The following is a 16,002-nucleotide window of genomic DNA, read 5'->3' as shown; positions in this document are numbered from 1 at the left end:
AGTCTACTCATGGGAGAATTCAATAGCATGTATGTTGAGAAACTGACCACATGGGTTCACATTCAGTAAAGGCAAGTTAAAACAGGCCATTATAGGGTAACCCTGCGCCCACAGCTGAAGGAGGCTGGTACAGAAAGCTGGAAATGTCTATCCTGATGCCAACGTCTGCCTTGCCCAGGCAAGACTAGAGGAAGTTGCTAGGCTCAAGAAGGGTTGCTCATCTGTCTAGGAAGTAGAAGGAGGACCAAAATCCTCCACGCTTACCTGGATCTCCGTCTGCACTGTGCATTTGACAAGCTTGAAATTCTTCCCTGGGTTGAAGCTGTTGCTGTAGAAACAGACCTTGAGGATACGCACATCTTCCTTCTCCACATCTACTGGTACCACCACCATGGGCTCCGGGGGGCCCTCTGGCCGGCGTAAAGTGCCCACTTTCACACGGCTCAGGGGCTCAGACACCCCGGACATCCTCTCAGACTGCAGCTAGGACCGGCACATCGCAGTCCTGCAGAGACAAAGAGACAGCCACAAAGTGAACTCCTGAAAGCCACATGCCTCATCCCCCCAGATTCACAACCGGTACAACAGCCCATTCTCTTTATCCTGGAAAACTCCTTGCAAAGGCCTCCAGCTGCCTCGACTCGGGAGGCTGTGGAACATGGGAGCCAGTGGGAAGAACAATCCAGGTATATAATCTAGCGTGCACTTGGACAAGCTCTGCCTTCTAGCTCTGCCTTCTAGCCCCATTTCCTTTCCTGTTCTCCTCCGACACTGGCTCCCAGGCAAGAGGCCCACACTTAGCACTTGAGGCAGCTGTGAGAGGAGGCGGCTGTGGCGTGACACAGCAGAGCAGAAAAAGCAGGGAGTGAGGCCGTGATAAATAGGAGAAGGGGAACCACAGTGGAGGGGAAAAGCTGAAAAGAAACAGAACTTGGGTATTGGTGGCCCCAAGGGAATGAATAGAGAAGACAACAAAGAGTCCAGATAGGGTCCAGGATATTAGCTTGGGTGGTCCTCCCAGAACCTCAGTACCAGTTAGAGTTTTGATGTAGGAGGCTTGAACCTCATAGGAGCTCACCGTGTAGAGTATCAGGTATCACAGAAAGGTTGGCCCAGGGGAAAAGCCCCTTGGCTACCCTCCCAGCCCATCCCCCACTTCCCCAGTTTCACACCCCCCACCCCACCCCTGCTGTTTAGGGTGGGAAGATGTTTTGCTTGACAGGTAGAGCTAGTCTGGGCTTCTGCTTGATGCAGCCAGTACCAAGGACAGCCTGGCCTGATACAGCAGTAAATTAAGGATCCTTGTAATCCATAATACAGCCTGAATCTCAGCTGTTTGAACCCAGCCTCTGCATCCAACAGAACTATCAAAGACTGACTTCCTTCCGATCTAAAGCAGGGCGTTAGGTGGTTGAGATGGCTCAGCAGAGAGATGCCTGAGCTTCCCACAAGCTCCATCCTCAATCCCACAAGGTGGCAGGAGAGAACTTACTCCAGAGAGTAGTTTGTACTGCACATGGGTGCCTGCACACACACACACACACACACACACACACACACACACACACACATATGCGTACACGATAGAAAATACATAAACAAAAGTATAAAATTATAAAGTGGGAGAACTTCCAGAATCATGCATTGGCAACATCAGCTGAGGCTTGTACAGAGGTCACCCGTGTACCTCCAAGCACTGTCCCTGAAGCTGGCATTGGCAGCTGAGGAAGAAGGGTTGCTATAGATGTGAGGCCAGCTTGATCTACAGAGCAAGACTTACTCTTTGAGATAAAAGGAGTGCCTTCTCATATGAGTGGGTTTTATGGGAGGGACTGCCTACACCAGGAGTCAGGAGCGAAAATAACGGAGCTAGCAATTTTATAATACAAATATGGAGTCAGGTATTTTAGAAGCACGACACAGCCTATGATTATTTATTTATACTGAAAGATTTGAATAGTCATCACTCAAAGGAACCATTCTTTTAAAACAAAATAACAAAGTACTGACTGGGAAGATGTCTCAGTCAATAAAGTACAAAGAGTTTGGATCCCCAGTAGCCTCATAAAATCCAGGTATGCTGATGTGCTCCTATAACCCCAGCACTTGGGGGCTGTGGAGAGGAAAAGTGGGTCTCAGACCTTGCCGGCCAGTCTAGTTGAATCCATAAGCTCTCAGTTCCACAAGAGATCTCGTCTCCAGGGATAAAATGGAGACTGAAGGATAAAGACATTCAAATTTTACCTCTACCTGCATGTGCACACATACCTTGAAAGTGCATTTGTATATACACAACAACAACAACAAAGGAGATACGTTTTAGAAAGGGACAAAGGAGACACTGTAAGAATTCAGGTGGGGCAGGCAGAAAGGGGAAGTGTAAGGCTGACAGCTAGAAGAACAATATTTCTAGAAGTATTTGAATTTGTATACTTGTCTCTATGTATACCTGTCCTTATGTATACCTCTTTCTATATAAACCTCTCTCCATGTATACCTCTCTCTCTTTTTCTCTATGTATACCCCCTCTCTATCTATATATCTGTATATCTATCTATCTAGATAGATAGATGGACATATCTCTCTCTGTACACACACACACACACACACACACACACACACACACACACTAGGCCCTATTGTTCTACCCTACAGTAACAATCCATGTAAATTCTTCTTGGTCTATAAGAATTCAGGAGTTATTTGAGGGGTATCTTCAGGAAACACCCCAGAAACATAGAACAATATGGCATTGAAGGAAAGACAGGAAAAAAGAGGGTTGTGTGCTGAGTACTGAACCTTGGGCAAGCCCAGCTTCAGTCTTCAGGGAACTGGAAGGGCTGAAGAGCCCAGGATAAAGTATATCTCACTCAGAGGGAGGGAGATCTGGGGGTTATTTCTACTCCACTTCGTATACTCAGTGTTCCCACAAGCTCCTGTCAGTTCTGCACAAGGGAGAAGTCAGAAAGTCTTCAGACAAAGATGCAGAGCTGGCAGCTGGGGAGGTGAGGGAGAATAAGTAGCAAGTGGCCTGAGGGGACCCAGGAGGGATGATGGCAATGGTTCTCTAGGACTGAAAAGATGAGGGGGGGGGGGTACTTTGTCCCTAAATAGCATAGTCCTAGTCAGGAGTACAAACAAGCAACTGCACGTAATCCAGTAAGGGCTGCGCTCCGGCTTAAGGATCTGCTGGTCTGTAGGCTTCTGTTTGTATGTGGTGATTTGTACACAAGGCTTTCCCAAAGGTGGATTCTGAGACCGGCATCTGAGGGAGGAAATGGAGTGATCTGCAACACGCAATCCCAGGACTTGACCTTATCTGCAATGGACATGAATGCAAGAGTCCCTTGATACTCAGACGCTCAAATTCTAACCCCCAAGGGGCTGGTATGGCAGGTAGAAATGTTGAGATATAGAACCCCAATGAGTGGGATTGTCACTCTTGTTTTGTTGCATCTGAAGGTCACCCGGACCTGACCATGTGGTGCCTTGAGCTTGCTTTTTAAGCCCCCAGACGCCTTTTGTTTGGAAGCCAAATTTGGCTCTGGAACTTACAGCGGCACAAAACAATCAAAACAGAAATGTTAGTATCTAGCAGTGAAGGCCAATGGCTGGACCCATGAGTGACCATTGGGAGACCTGACGCAGCAAAGATAAACACAGACTCAATGCCGGAGAGAACACTGAACCCACATCCAGCTTACAAAAGGCAACCCCTCAGCACCCATAATGAAGAAAGCAGGGGGTGTATGTGGGAATCTTTAGTGAGCCCATCAGATGTCCCTTGAGTCTAGGGAGCATCTTCGCTGGGAAGGCTGCAGCATCTGTAGGCACATCCTAGACACCTCAGATGCCCCTGAAATGCTGGAGAAGTAGGAGAGAATTCTTAAATAGGCCTGATGTATTGGTAAAACTCAAGATTCAACGGTGAGAACTGGGAAATACTCCATGGCCATATGTCATGTGTCACCGAGTGATGAGGAATGTCTCCTGCTTGTAGGTAAAGCAGAAGGCTGAAGCCTGTGCCTCGATACAGCCAGGGCAGTGTGTCAGGGACCCAGGAATGAGACCTTCAGATGCTCTTGAGCCTGCACAGCTATGGCTGCTCCCATAGCAGGGCTTTGATTTAATTCAGAACAGAGACAGGGAGACCACTGCAATAAGAATTGGGGAGGGGCGTGAACGGGGCAGCCAGCCCTTACTACTCTGTAAGGGGTCCTCTCCCAAAGTATTTACCCAACGTAACAGCCACACCAACACCGGCTCATGGAGGCTAATGGCAGTGTCATCTGTAATTGTCAAAACATGGAATCAGCCAAGATGAGTGGATGGGCAAACCGGTATCCACACAAGGAACTCTCATTCACACTGAAGAGAAGAGTTGGGGCGGTGCTGTCCGTGCAAGCATGTGGACCCGAGCTCTATCCCCAGAACTCATGTTGTTGCTGTTGTTTAAAAGCCATGCATGGTGACATTTCATGTTTATCATCCTATTGTTAGGGAAGATACCTGGGCCATACAGGCATACCTGGTGAGTTTCAGGTCAGTGAGTTCTTATTTCAAAGAAAGGCCCATGGTTAGGACCCAAGGATTCTCTCAAGCTTCCATATGCGCATGTGCATTTGTGCATGCATACTCCGGCACAGATGTGCTACCCTTATGTATATAAACAGATTTGCAAATACTCATGCACATATGCACATGCTGTAAGCCTAAAACTATTCTTAAAAGTCAAGTGTGTGTGTGTATATATGATTTTTGTATATATATATATATATATATATACCTATATATATATATATAGGTATAGGCATAGACATAAGCCTATGCATGTATATATATGTGTGTACATGCATGTATGTGTGTTTATGTGTATTATGATGTATATAAGCATGTATAACAATGAGAAACTACAACCTGGTGTACTTGGGAGCCCCACCCACCTCCCAACCTGACCAAGCAGTGTCTAGCACAGTGAGCATCCTGTCTCCAAATCCTGACCATGACCAAACACTAATGGTTTACCTCTGAGCAACAATAGCCCACACCCGCCGACAAGTCAGTCATTGCCTGTAAGCCCAGAGGATGTGGATTTCTTATCTTCAGCAGCTTCCCCTGGCCCAGTGAGCTCATGGCCCACAGGGCGCTGACAGAAATTTGTTAGCAAAGTCATTCTGGTCACCCACAACCTGCTTTTACCTTTAGCCTAACATGGGTGGGCACCGTCGGTTCTGCATTTTGTCCTGGGGAAACACATTTGCAGGAGAAACTGGCAGAATGGCTATAGAGTCCAGAAAAACCTTAAGGCACACACATGCACACTCTCACACCAAGACAGTCTTGCCCCAAGGGTAGGGTGACATAAAACTCTGCAGTAACAGAGGTGCCAGGCAGCAGTCACCAACCCAGAAACAATCCCGAACTACCCCGTCTCCACTGGTCCTCTAAGAACTAAGAATGAAAACGTAGAATTTGAGTGCGAAGACCCCCGTCCACAAAGCAGTGCCCACATCTCTATTATCACATGAAAACTGCCCAGACTCCCCTACACCGACAGCAATCTGCATGGTTTGGAGCCCCAAACTCTCCGAAGCAGAATTATCAGAAGGCAGTGTTTAGAAAAGCCTGTCCGCATCGTCTCAGATTCACCTGGATCCACCAATCTCTTCGCTCACTCTGCCTGTGGATCTGGTACAGAACTTTAAAAAGAAAACTTTTTCCCCGGTGCAAATGGGTGGACTTTTCCTAGCCTCTTTCTCTCCTCCTACAACACGGGATGATAGCACCCTGCTTACCTTCTATAAGACTTGTGAAGGGGGAGGAGGAATGAGAGCCCAGTAGTAGTAGGACACAAAGGGAAATCACTCCCTGGCTATCACTTGCCTATATTCTAAAATCTTACATGACTGCCACCTTTCCGTATTTGGTTCATCCGCCAGGTGCTTTCTCCAGGGGAAGCATGCACCTCCAGCCTTCCCCACCATCACAGATGACTTCAAGCTACCAGTGAGTACCACGGAATTCCTAGTCAGGATGAGATGGTGAGCGGCAAACTGGCCACTCATTCACTGGTGAAGGAACTGGCCCGCACCTCCTGGTTATTTGAATCTCTCATCTGTAGCCTTCCCCTGTTTCTGGCTTTTAAGCTTTGAAAAGTCCCCTGACCTGAGCTCAGTTCATGAGCCAAAGCCCTACCCTTTTCTCCAGACTTGGCTCTCCCAGTGCTGGTGATCACTCCACCCTGTATCCTAGTCAGCTCTCGGCCCTCCAAGTGGTGTCCGAGGCATGTCCATACCACAGTACCAGTGACCCCTTGGCTCTGAGCCACCGTAAGCTTCGGTGTACTTCCTAGGCCACAGCCAAAGAATAACAAACACAAGGAAATGGGTCCAAATTAAAACAGGAAACATTTTGATTGGCTACAAGAACTTCTTGGCTCAACCTTTCAAAGGGTACTTCAGGGGCCTATTGAGTCTCTGAGTCCCTAATAATCTTCTGGAAGAAACTCAGTTGTGTTCTTCCTAAATGGCAAGTCATCTACCTGCCCAAAGGAGACAGGGTGGAAACAGGATTGAATGTCGGGTGGACATTGTAAGGCAGTGTTATCTCTTGTGGAACCTATACAACTACGGTCCAGAGAGTTCACACAGTAACCCAAAATAATTTTGCAGATGTGAATTGTCCTGATACACTACGAGAAGAAACTGAGGCCTACAGAGGTCAGCTTTGCCAGGCCACAGAGCCCGTAAGTTTCAAAGACTTGAGGCTACCATGATGCCTGACTCCAAAGTCCACAATGAGTGATATCCCTGTGATGTGGCACAGCAGTCCTGGGGACAAGTTTGAAACCCACATCTGAATGAGTCAAATGGGTGAGCATTCATCTTCCTGACATCATGCCGACCGCGCTGCTGACTAACCCCAGTTACCAGAGCTACCAGGTTGGTGTGTCAGCGTCCACTGCTGTTAGTGAGGGCTGGGTATCAAGGCCCAGCCACTGACCGGCTCTGGTGGTTAGAGATGGAGGTTGCGTGAATCAGAGTTTCCAAATTGTGGTTGGGAGACAGATGGTGGCCTCAACAGTGTTTTCATGTGCCTACCACAAACTCTGAAATGTAAGAGTCATGCAGAAAACTCACGCCGTAGCCCAGTGAATTCGATTCTGGTTTTGTTCTGTTTTGAGTTTTTGCTTTTGCTTTTCCTGAAGCAGGGTCTCAAGTATCAAGGCTGGCCTTGAGGTTGCTATGCAGCTGCAGGTAACCTTGAATTCTCTTTTAGTGTTAGGTATGTCTGGATACACCCCTCTGTGAGAGGGTAAGCATGTGTATTTGGATACATGCAGCCAGAGCAGGACATTGGATATCTTTTTTATTTATTATCTTCCTTAGTGCCTTGAGGTGAAGTCTCACAAAACCCCAAACTCACCTCAGCCAGGTTAGCTGTCCAGTGAGCTCTTGTCTCTGCTCCTCAATGGTGTCCTTACAGATATGTGCAGTCTCTGCCCCTTGGTGTGGCTACAGATATATGCAGCCACACTCAGCTTCTCACAACTCATGTGTGCACAGCAAGTGCCCTTCCCCACCGAGCCATTACCCAGCTCCTGACTTCAGACTCCTGACACTCCTGGTCCCACCTGTCAAATGCTGGGAGCACAGGTGTATGTCACCACGTGTTTATCTGTTTGTTTGTTTGTTTGAGACATATCCTGGACCATGTACAAGACCCGGTCTAGCCCTGGCCTTCCACTCTCTCCTGCTTGGCCTTCTGCGTGTGGCGGTTACAGGTACTGGCTGCCATGTCCAGTGTTGAATATATTCATTTTGAAAGCTATCCTCTCGTTCTTAAGTTACACACTCTTCTCTGCCACAGTGCTCATTCCTTTATGAAATGCCAGAAGTAGCTTTTGGCAGTTTTGGTCTGAGGTCTCTGTGGATTATTGGTTATGCCACCTGGATCAGGTGACCTTTCTTAGGCCTGGTTTTTCCTATTGAGACAAGAAGCTAATGTTATCTATCTACAGAGTCTTTCTGAAGAATCAGAGGCATTGCAATACACGTTTGTTTGTGTCTGGAAATTAGCTAAAGAAAGAGCTGGAAAGCTAATTTAACAACAGAGCCAGGTTTTCAAAGCCCACCTTAGCAGTTAATGTGGTGGCTTCTGCAGCCCAGTCTGTCTCTCCAGCCCAAAGACTGCCTTTATAACCAAGACTACCTTCCTGCCCATCTGTTGTTCACCTGGAAAGCCTCCCCCACCCCGAGTTCCCGCTCTGCCCACACAAGTTCCCCTGCCTGACCTGAGAATACAGAAGAAGCATGTCCCATGGAAGGAAGCCCCACAGGAGAGCCCAAGAGCCAGCCACTCAGACCAGCTGAAGTCAGAATGTCACGAGAGGCACACTTTGTCTCCACTTCGTCTCTGACTCACTTCCCCTGGCTGTTTCCACATCAACAAAATGGGGAAGGCCCGCCTTTCCTATCTCAGGGCCTGCTGGGCACTGGCACTTAACTAATTGCAATGACCTTGCAGTCTTGGGGAGCCATTCCTGAAGCCCTGGACCCAGCTGTGCCTCAGGCTCCATGCTGCCCCCACTGACTTGGTTCTTTCAGCCCCCAGGCTCCTGTGGGGCCAGCATTCTACAGCTCTGGGACCCCCTCCCAACCTGTCATTTGGTTAATCCCTTCCCTTCTTTCCAGGCAAAGGAGTGAACCCGGAAAGGTTGTGATTAAGTGCCAGCTATAATTCAGCGTAATTCAGAAAGCATTTGAGACTCCCCCACGTTTTCTGCTTCCCACCCCCGCACCCATTACCCACTTGGAGCCTTCTGTTACCAACACCTGCCTCCCCTACAGGTCAGGGGGCTCTGGAAAGAGCCTGAGAGAGCTCCAGAAAGCCAGCGCTTCACCTTCCTGTTAAGGGAGCCTCTGTTCTCCCTGCCAGTGCAAGGCTTGCTCCTTGCTGCTGACCAGATCCATCCCCCTCCTGTTTGACCTTTGGGTTCCATTGTTTTCCACAATCTCTAGCATTCATGGGGGCGCATGTGACGCCGCCACTGAGGCAGAGATGAGGAGACCATGAGTTTCAGGTCAGACTGAGCTGTGGAATAAATAAAACCTTCCCTTTTAAGAGCTTCCCTCTCAAGCCATGCAGGGGCAGAGGGAGCCCAGCTGGTGCTTACTGTTACAAGCATGAGGAGTTGAGCTCAGTCCCCAGCACCCATGGAAGAATACGACACACACACTTTAAAACTCCAGTGCTGGGAAGACAGGGCTAGGAAGACCCTGGGACTCACAGCTTAGCCTCGTCAGCGAACTCCAGTAGGAAGCTGTGTCTCAAAAAGATCAAGGCTTCTGTAGAATGACATCTCGGGCTCACCTCTGGCTTCTACATGCCTGTTTACACATGACCACACAGCTGCACACATGTGCACAGAGACCAAAACCAAACACCAGCATAATCCTCACGATAAGGACAATGAATTCTAAAGGTTCCCTGTTTGCCCGCTCGTGAACGGTATTTAGCTGGTGCTTGTCTTGTCCTTTCCTCTTCCTACTCTTCTTTCCTCCCATCTTCTCTTCCTCTTCCTTCCCTTCCCCCTCTGCCTCTCGTCTCCTTTTCTCCACTTTTCTGAATTTCTGGAGCCATACCAGAGCTTGGTGATATGAAGTCAAACAGCCATGAAAAGAGGATTTCTATCCAACAGAGATCCATAACCCAAAAGAATTTAGTGCACGCTTGTGTGTATATGTACATGTGCACACATACGCGTAAGCAAAAACACACACAGAGAGACATACAAACACCAAGTCATAGCATGATATGGGTCTAAAAGCCTCCTTAAGTGTACTGCTTGCCACCCACTGGGCTTTGGGACTCTGGAAAATATGACCTAGAAGACCAGGAAATGAAATGACATACTGGGCTAGGGATAAGAGTGGGAGAGGGGTCACTGAGGAACAAGACCAGAAAGTGGCAACGTGTTATTAAAGAATTTGAACTTCATCTGGTAGGGGAAGGCTTTTATTTTTAATAACTATAACTTGGTAATAGGGTGACTCACTGCATGACCTCAGAGGCAGCAGAGGCGGTTAGGATAAAGCCTGGTGAGTGTTCAACTCCCAGCAGGCAGGACACAGGGATGCCTTGGTTCATAGCATGTGCCAGTTTCTCTGGTGTAACGATTTCCATCATGGTCAACTGGTACGATCTCCCAGAAGGCAGACAAAAATGGCCACTGGCTTCTGAGAGAGCAGTCTGGCTTTCCCTTGCTGGATGGCCTAAGAGTTGAGAGGCGAGGAGGACAATTTTCAGAGTTACAGGCTCCTAGCCCCCTGTGACCTTTGACTCTCACCCTGATTCACTCAGTGGTTTCTCTGCCTAGCCTGGCAAGGGAGAAAGGTGCCTGGCGCGTGGTGTGGAAGCAGGGGCCAGGCCATGGCCTTGCTCCTCTCTGAGCTGAACCTTGCAGAACCCACACACTGGCATCCACCAACCCAGGCTTAACTCTCCCTGCCGGCTCCACTTCCACCACTTCCAATCCTTTGGAACACAAGACTGGTGTTTGGGTGGGGAAGCCTGGAGCCATAGGCAACCAGAGCTTTGTGTGGGCATTTGACTGACTTCTCATCCCGTCATCTTGAGAGGTAAATGAGCAGGCCAGATGATCAGCAGGGGAAGCCAGAAGCTTTCAAACAGCTCTTGTTGGTCAAATGCCCATGAGACAGTAGCAGGGGGAAGAGGAGTGGCCTAGCTGGCCCCGCCCATGCCTTTGAACTCCATGTAGAGAGCTTATACTTACTGAATGAGAAACTTCAAGCTGAGATTGGGAGAGATGAAATTAATGACAGACCAAAACAGATTCTTGGGGGAAAATGGATTAGTCAATACTGTACTTGCGTTGCATGCATGAGGGTCTTTGCTCTCACTACTTTGCTGAAGTCCTCAAGGCAGATGTCTCTCCCACTTTGAGCCTAAGGGGAACTGACGGAGACAGCCACCTTAGGGTCCCCTTTCTTAAGAGGCAGAAGCCGGATGAGAACTTACTTTTCTTAACCACACTGAGTCGATACACAGCCTCAGCTCCACTTTGGGATCTGCAGCTCTAGATGTGCCAAAGGCTCGGCTGCACATTGCCTTTCTGATGTGACTCCTAGAGTACCCCTAAGTTTGTCTGTTGCTAGCTGGGCAGCCCTGGCAGGAATGTAGGCCTTCATCAGAGTGGTGTGGGGAGTGAGATGAATACACCGAATTTTATTTAAGGGATCTAATGTGATCCATATATTTAATTTTAAAAATGGCAATAGAAAGAAAGCCCAAGGGGCTGAAGGGATGGATCAGACGTTAAGAACACTGGCTACTCTTCTAGAGGACCTGAGTTCAATTCACAGCACCCACATGACAGCTCACACCCATCTGTGACTCCAGTTCCAGAGCTCCTGACACTCTCACAGATGTACATGCAGTGAAAAGGGGGAAAAAATGATCATAAAATAAAATTAAAACTTAAAAAAAAAAAGAGAAAACCGAGTACTAAAAAACCAAAACAAAACAAAAAACCCTATAAAGTATAAACAGAAGATTTTCATAATAGACATCACCCTCCCCATCCCACAAAAACATCCTCTAGAACAAGCTTCCACCTGTCAGCCTCCAGTCTGCCAGTCTACAAATCCCATCTACACCAAAGTTCTGCATTGTGTAAACAGACACAGAAGCCGACAAACGGCATGATGCCCCAATCAGCCTTCCTTCTAATGTGAATCAACTAAAGCAACAGTCCAGATGCCTCCTCAGGCAAACAGGACGCCACCTGTGTGTGAAATGACTGGGAAATTAAAAACAGGCGGAGAAACCCTCTGGTTAAAAAGTTGAATAGAATGACCTTTAAGAAACCAACTGCAAACTCCTTAAAGGAGCTAAGAGACCCTGGGGGGGGGAGGGAAACTTATGCTGATGGGTGGTGAGTTACTCAGAACTGGATTTCTGGTGAGCAATATACTACTTTTAATATAATACTTTAAAAATACTAAATAACTCACACCTGCTAACCTGGTTTGGGAAACACATCCCATATCCTAGTTTCACTTCTATTGCTTTGATAAGAGTGCTTTGACAGAAAGTGACTTCATGGGGAAGGGTGTTTGTTTATTTGGCTGAAGAATTCATGTTTCTGTCCATTGCTGCAAAAGTCAAGGCAGGAATTTGATGAAGTGTGGCAGGAACCATGAAGAATGCTGCTTGCTGGCTGGCAGGTAGGCTCATGCTCTCTTATACAGCTTTCTTATATAGACCAGGACCACCTGCCTAGGGAATGGTGCTGCCCACAGTGGGCTGTGCCCCCTTACATCGATTAGCAATTAAAACAATCTCTCGAAGACATGCCCCAGGTCACTCTGATCTAGGTGATTCCTTAAATGGGATTCCATTTCTAGATCTTTCTAGGTTGTATCTAGTTGACAGTTAAAGCTCACCCATCCAACCCATGGGTCTGAGGTGAAGGAAGATCATTTGTACAAGGATGCTCACTGCTGTACTGTTTACCACAGGGAAATGATGAGAACCAGAACAAAAGGCTCAGAAGAAAAATTCAGCAGTACCAATAACATAGCAATGAGCCATGATAAAAATACGAGAGTAGTAGTATATGAAAAGATGTATATAAAAATGTTAAGCCACAGAGAATGGAATTTGCATACTGAATTTGTAACTACATAAAAACACACCCACATTTAGAATCCCATGCAGTTACACGGTTTTAAGCTCCCTTGCTGCTATATTGGTTAAATGTATTTAAAGATATGTACTGTCTGTCCCACATGCATAAAGCTTTGCCTGTTCCTGGAGCCCCCTTTCTTACAGTCTGACTTCCTGTATTCTCCACACAGACCATGGAGAGTGGCCAGTCTTCTTAGTACCAAGCCAGGCTAGGCAGCAAGCAGCATTTCTGAATCCAATCCAAGCTGAGGTTTGGTATAAACGGTACAGACAGGCAACTGATAGAACTTGGGAGGAAAGACCTGGGACATGGAAAGTCATTCCGGACTCTAAGCACTGTCCGGCAGTTGAGTGTGTGATCGTGTTTCAGGATCCTTCTCCATCCTGTACCTCCTATTCTCGCCAGCCTCGGGTGGCTGAGCACTCTCTGTCCTTATGCCCCTTGGTGCTTCCTAAAAGAGTTATTTCTGCAAATAGCATAGGTAACAGAATCTCTCCCCCGTACCCCTGCTATGGACAAGCAGTTGCACCCACAGGATGAGCCCAGTATATTAAAATAACAACTCAAAAAGTATTGTTACCCACCCCCCACATACACATACACACACCCACCACCAATGCTATGCATGGAGCCACACACTGAGCCTAGACTTGAAATTGTGTGTATACTTAGGGTGTGCAGTGTGGTGTATTATGGCAAAGCTAGCTGACATATTCATCTATTTGCACAGTCACCATCTGGCAGGGAGGAGAAGGCAGAGGGGTGAGATGTACTCTCAGTGACTATCAACCACAAGCTACAAGACTAGTCACAGCTTGTTAGCGCTCTAGGACTCATTCATTCCGTACTGCTGAAACTTTGTCTCCCCTGCCCAACATCTCCCTCTTTCCCTGCCTTTACCATCCTGGGTAATTCTAACACTTCCCAGGAAGGGAAGGAGTCCTAGGCATGGCCCTAATTTCCCTGGTGAGAACTGAATTTAGGAAACCAATTAGCAGGATCCCAGAACCCCCAAGTTCCCAGGCCACATGACTCCCCTTGACAGTGTGATGCTCATCAAGGCTGAGTTGTGATAGAGCTCAGTGGGTTGCAACCCATAAATTCAGGCCTTCCTGGCTGTCTTGGGGCCTCACGTCAGAGTACCCTAGTAGTTTCTATTTTGGTGTCTTGTTACTCAAGCCTTCTACTGGGAAATGGGTACCAAAAAAAAAAAAAAAAAAAAAAAAAAAAAAAAAAAAGAAACAGGTAGTTTCAGTTATTCAGAGCTCAGAAAATTTGGGGGAAATTGGCTCATCTAAAACTTTAGCTCTGAGAATTCAAAGTAGGGAGGAGCCAGACCCTGACAGACAGCAATCCCTCTCTCACCCATGTGAACTCTTCTATGGTAGCTTCCTGACTGCTGTTCCAACTGTAGCAGGACTTCTCGTTCCTGGTTAGAAACTCAAACGAAAGACCATGGGAAAAACCCAACTGGAAACCTCCACAGCATGGAGGTAGCAAAGAAGCCATGAAAGAAAATGGTCATATGGACCCAGAGCCAGGCATAGGAGTGGGGAGCCAGGCGGCTGGGGGTGTGTAGGAAAAGAATCTCCCAGAAGCAAAGCTCTACAAATGAGAGTTTGTGGAAAGAGACGTCATCAGTTTATCTGAACTTAGAAAGAAAGAAAAGAGAAGGGAAGGGAAGGGGAGATGAAGGAAGAGAAGGAAATGGAAACAGGAGGAAGGAAGAGGGAAGGGAGAGGGAGGAAGGAAGAAGGGAAGGGACGTGATAAGAAAACCAGCATGGTGTTTCCACTGGACTTCCATCCACAGTTCCCAGAGCCTCATTCAGAACCAACTCTAGTCTATCCTAAAACGAAAGCAGTGAGTGTGGGCTAGTCAGACATCCTCTGTTACCTTGACACAGGATCTCAAAGCTGCACAGTTGAGACACAACTCATTTTCCATGTTTACAGCCACAGTGTAAACTGAGAACACACGGAGCCTTGAAGTCAGTTATTTGAGACAGAAAACTGAATTTTCCCATTCCATGTTAGATCGATTCAACAGTGGACACTTCTCTGGAATTATTTTGGCCACCTCTTAAGATATATTGACCCAAGTATGAAAATAGTGAAGGCCCTGCACCCTACATCCAGCCCCCTCCCCCTAAGCCTTTCACATTCCCTTGCAGCATGCTAGCAGGAACACAAACAGAATCCAGGGTTTTACCTGCAAAAACTGTGACTCCAGCTTCCTTGCACGGAACAGAGGCTGCGTTTGGCCTCTGTTTCATTAAGGTTTCTGAAGAGCACAGGAAGTCAGAAAAAGAATAGCAACTCACCTCGCTACAGCTCACCACAGAGCAGAAAGGAGGAAGGGCAGTGAACCTAGCAGAGGGCTCAGAGGAATGGTATAGACTACCTTCTCTGGCAAACTAGATGTGTATGTGGGGGAGGGGAGGGGAGGAGGGGGAAGGAGAGGGGGAGGGGTGGCACATGGAGGTAAGTGTGAAGTTATGACCTTAGCCAGGAGCTCAGCTCAGGGTCTTCAAGACTTCTAGACTTCTCTCTAGATGATTGAGAAATTTCTAGATTTCTCTCTCTCTCTCTCTCTCTCTCTCTCTCTCTCTCTCTCTCTCTCTCTCTCTCTCTCTCTCACACACACACACACACACCAAATACACCAAGATTTTATACTCTATCAGTTGACACCCAGAAAGAGACCTGGATGGCTTGAGTAGGACCGCTGGTCTATCTGACCCCTATTCCTGTTTCATATAAAAGCCCAGATTAGCTAAGAATGATTGCCCAACAATACTTTGGGTGTGAATATTCACAGTGCCTTAAAGCAATAGTCTAGTTCCTCAAGGGACTGAATGCATCACTCCTTTCTAAGCCTTTTGCAGAAGTCCCAAGACCCCCTTGTGAGGGTTCCAGCTCAATGAAACCAGAAGTATGTTTTCTTGTCTAGGCTTTAGAGGTTTTCCCAAGTGAACCCTGGTAGTTAAAATCATTGGCCACAGGGAGAGGCCTTTATGGGAGGGAGGATGTGGCAGCTGAGTGGGTAGAAAGGGAGCACAAAGAGATAAAGGGGAGGGAAGGTCTGCTATAGGAGAGCATGCAGTCTCGTGTCCTATGCCAGAGAAGGATGGCAGATACTGTGGAAAACAGCCAACTCTGCACATAAACGTGGCAGCAAGGGACTGGTGGCCACTGGAAATCCCAGCTGGGTTTTGATTTCCTCAGTTTTTCAGAAGAAAGTAAAACTTGAGGACAGAGACATTAAACTCCCAAAGACCCTGGCTGAGA

At 47.5% G+C, this 16,002-nt stretch overlaps 1 protein-coding gene across 1 annotated transcript in view; it reads right to left on the bottom strand.

Moving 5' to 3' along the window:
- Positions 1 to 16,002, bottom strand: part of PTK2B (protein tyrosine kinase 2 beta) — a 116,028-nt gene that overhangs the window by 53,905 nt on the left and 46,121 nt on the right. The window contains exon 2 of the mRNA XM_080926465.1: positions 265 to 505. Within this exon, the coding sequence (XP_080782591.1) occupies positions 265 to 468 (204 nt within the window). The 5' untranslated portion in view covers positions 469 to 505. The remainder of the gene's footprint in view (positions 1 to 264; positions 506 to 16,002) is intronic.

This window comes from Micromys minutus (genome assembly GCF_963924665.1).
Source record: "Micromys minutus genome assembly, chromosome: 12".
NCBI classification, from domain to species: domain Eukaryota; kingdom Metazoa; phylum Chordata; class Mammalia; order Rodentia; family Muridae; genus Micromys; species Micromys minutus.
This window is presented reverse-complemented; position numbering and strand designations above follow the sequence as displayed.